Source organism: Curcuma longa, chromosome 14 (genome assembly GCF_044706935.1).
Source record: "Curcuma longa cultivar G26 ecotype Majalengka, Jawa Barat chromosome 14, ITB_CL_G26_1.1, whole genome shotgun sequence".
In the NCBI taxonomy this organism is placed as follows: Eukaryota; Viridiplantae; Streptophyta; class Magnoliopsida; order Zingiberales; family Zingiberaceae; genus Curcuma; species Curcuma longa.
The window spans coordinates 10,134,075-10,136,995 of record NC_133874.1 but is presented as its reverse complement, the minus strand read 5'-3'; the positions used below and the strand labels follow the sequence as shown (position 1 = coordinate 10,136,995).

The 2,921-nt window shown below is 45.5% G+C and overlaps 1 protein-coding gene across 1 annotated transcript; it reads left to right on the top strand.

Annotated features, from left to right (window-relative positions):
* The first annotated feature begins 606 nt into the window (after nt 1–606).
* Nucleotides 607–2,545, top strand: LOC141845119 (ACT domain-containing protein ACR4-like). The gene is made up of 5 exons (XM_074733167.1): nt 607–758; nt 871–916; nt 993–1,107; nt 1,198–1,265; nt 1,341–2,545. Exons 1-5 carry the CDS (start codon nt 682–684, stop codon nt 1,983–1,985), a joined length of 951 nt encoding a protein of 316 aa, XP_074589268.1. The 5' UTR covers nt 607–681; the 3' UTR covers nt 1,986–2,545.
* Nucleotides 2,546–2,921: the final 376 nt, after the last annotated feature.

Sequence of the window (2,921 nt, the reverse complement as noted above, 5' to 3'; positions counted from 1 at the left end):
TTATTTTATTATAATTAAAATTTTTTATCTTTGTTAAAATAATTTAAATTTATGAAAATCTAACTTAATTAAAATCATTTTATTACTATTATAATATTTATAGTCCTATATATATATATAAGGTAGGTATTTTTTATGATAATAAAAATAAATATATCCGATAAATTTTTAGAAGTAATAAAATAAATGCCTCTAATGACTTCAAATCCCTCGTGCTCATTGGAAAGACCAAGCAACAAGCAAGGCATCAGTAATTAAGAAATGATAATTATCACACGTGTCTACTGCTGGTTTAATTGCACTAAACACGTTACTACTGATGGAATATCTTTTGTTTCCTTTTTCAAAAAAATATTAAAAAAAAAAGAAGAAAAAAAATATGATGAAGAATCGAGATATCTTAGGAATAATTCAAAACGTTGAAACAAGGCCCTGTCCCTTTCTCGTCCTCAACACCGAACAGTTATGGCACCCAATAAAAAACTCACACCTATATTTCCGATAGTCAGTCTTACCTTTTTTTCGACTGGCTAATTAATAAATTTATTCCTTCTCGATCCTCTGTTGTCGCCCCTGCTTCCTCCTCTGCCTCTGCCTCTGCCTCTGCCTCTGCAGCAGCAACAGTGGCGGCGGAGACCCGTTCTTGCTCCTCTTACCTTTCTCACAGAAGGCTGGTGCGAGATGATGAGGAGTTGCCCTCAGGCCGAGGCGGACGACGATGAGTATGCCAAGTTCATCAAGAGGATGAATCCCCCAAGGTACCGCCATCATACAGCCATGAGCCATACCATCTCACTCTGTTTCGTTTCATAGATTTGTTTTTTTTGTCTTCGTTGAAATCTGATACGATATCTCGAATTGTGGTTGCAGGGTGGTTGTAGACAACGAAGCTTGCGAAAATGCAACTGTTATTTGGGTCAGTTGCAGCCATTTTTCAAAGATTTGGGGATGCTCGCTTTGCTGATTAACTTCCATCGTCCCTTCTTTCTCAGGTTGACAGCATCAATCAGCATGGTGTTCTTCTGGAGGTTGTTCAAGTTCTTATTGATCTTAAACTTACCGTCAAAAAAGCTTATATCTCCTCGGATGGAAGATGGTTCATGGCTGGTAAGTTCTTAACTTTTTTATTTTGTGTTTCTGGCAAAAACAGATTTTTCGGTGATCCTCACTGTGTTTTGTTGGACTTGTCGATCTCAGTATTTAATGTGACGGATAGGGATGGGGATAAAGTAAGAGACAGAGGGCTCATCTCTCACATTCAGAAAGTGAGAATTTTGCTGTTGATTGTTTTTGTAGTTTAAAATGATGAAATTTGACGTTGGTTGGAAGGATTACTGCAGTCGCTTGGAACAGACGCTTGCTTCTTCCTCAAACTGAGGAACTCCGCCGGTATAAGGGAGCACACCTTCATCGAGATGACCGGCACTGACCGGCCTGGATTGCTGTCGGAGATCTGCGCCGTGCTGGCCAACAGAAACTGCAACGTGGTGGAGGCCGAATTGTGGACCCACAACTCCAGGGTCGCGGCGGTGGTGGGCGTCACTGACCATGCCACCGGGAGGGCGGTGGAGGACTCCGACAGACTCTCCGCCATCGAGGACCTCCTCTGCAATGTCCTCAAGGGAGACGACGACTCGAGCGCCGCGACGACGTCGACGCTCTCGGCGGGGCGGACCCACACCGAGCGGCGGCTGCACCAGATGATGTTCCGCGACCGGGATTATGAGAGAGGCGCCGGCGGCCGGGACGACAAATCGAGGAGGCCTCAAGTCTCGGTGATGGACTGCTCGGAGAAGGACTACTCCGTCATCATCGTGCGGTCCAAGGACCGGCCGAAGCTGCTCTTCGACACGGTGTGCACGCTGACGGACATGCAATACGCGGTGTTTCACGGCAAAGCCGACGCCGGAGACGAAGAAGCCTATCAGGAATACTACATCAGGCACGTGGACGGGCACCCGATAAGCTCGGAAGCCGAGCGGTAGCGCCTGATCCAGTGCCTCGAGGCCGCCATCGAGAGGCGATCCACACAAGGGCTGGAGGTGGCGCTGCGCACGCCAGACCGTGTCGGGCTGCTCTCGGAGATCACGAGGGTGTTTCGGGAGAACGGGCTGACGATTCGACGGGCGGAGATCTCGACGGAAGGAAGCAAGGCCGTCGACACGTTCTACCTCGCGGATGCGTCGTCGGGGAACGCAGTGGAAGCAAAGACGGTCGAGGCGATACGCAGAGAGCTGGGGGCGATGGTGGTGAGGGTGAAGCAGAGTCGTGTGGTTGCTTCGCCGGAGGTGGCTGCTGCCGGCCCGGGCTTTCTCTTCAGTATCCTCTTCAAGGCTTCATTGCAGAGCTTCGGACTGGTTAGATCATACTCCTGATCCTCCTCCGTCACTGGATCAAATGAAGCTATCTAAATTTACTCGATAGAAGAAGCGAAGGCAGACAGTTTAGCTTCGGGAATAATTGGGCGAAGGCTAAACACCTGAATTTACAAAAAAAAAAATAAATAAATAAATAAATTTGAAACTTCATAGTTCATGACTGTAAATGACTGTACTGTACATATATACAGGGAAATGCTTCAACATTGTATCTCTCAAGGTAAACAAAGGTAGTTAATATCGAAAGCGACACCAAATGCTACAATATCGAATAGCTTGTGGAATTGGGTTTTCTAGTGTTAGATTATCATGCTTGAATATTCTCCTCATTGTTAAATTTCGTTGTTGAGTGAGAAGCTATTTGTGCCTATTAGGTCTCATTCTCCCACAGTATCAAGCAAGGTCTCATCATCAGATTTTGATTACTAGACGGAGAGTCGTTTGCACTTTCAAATTTATCCGATTGACAAATCAAAGATAAAACCGTCTAACTCTAAAATTTATTAGGTCAGCAAGGAACTGAATACTTGAATTATTAAAAAA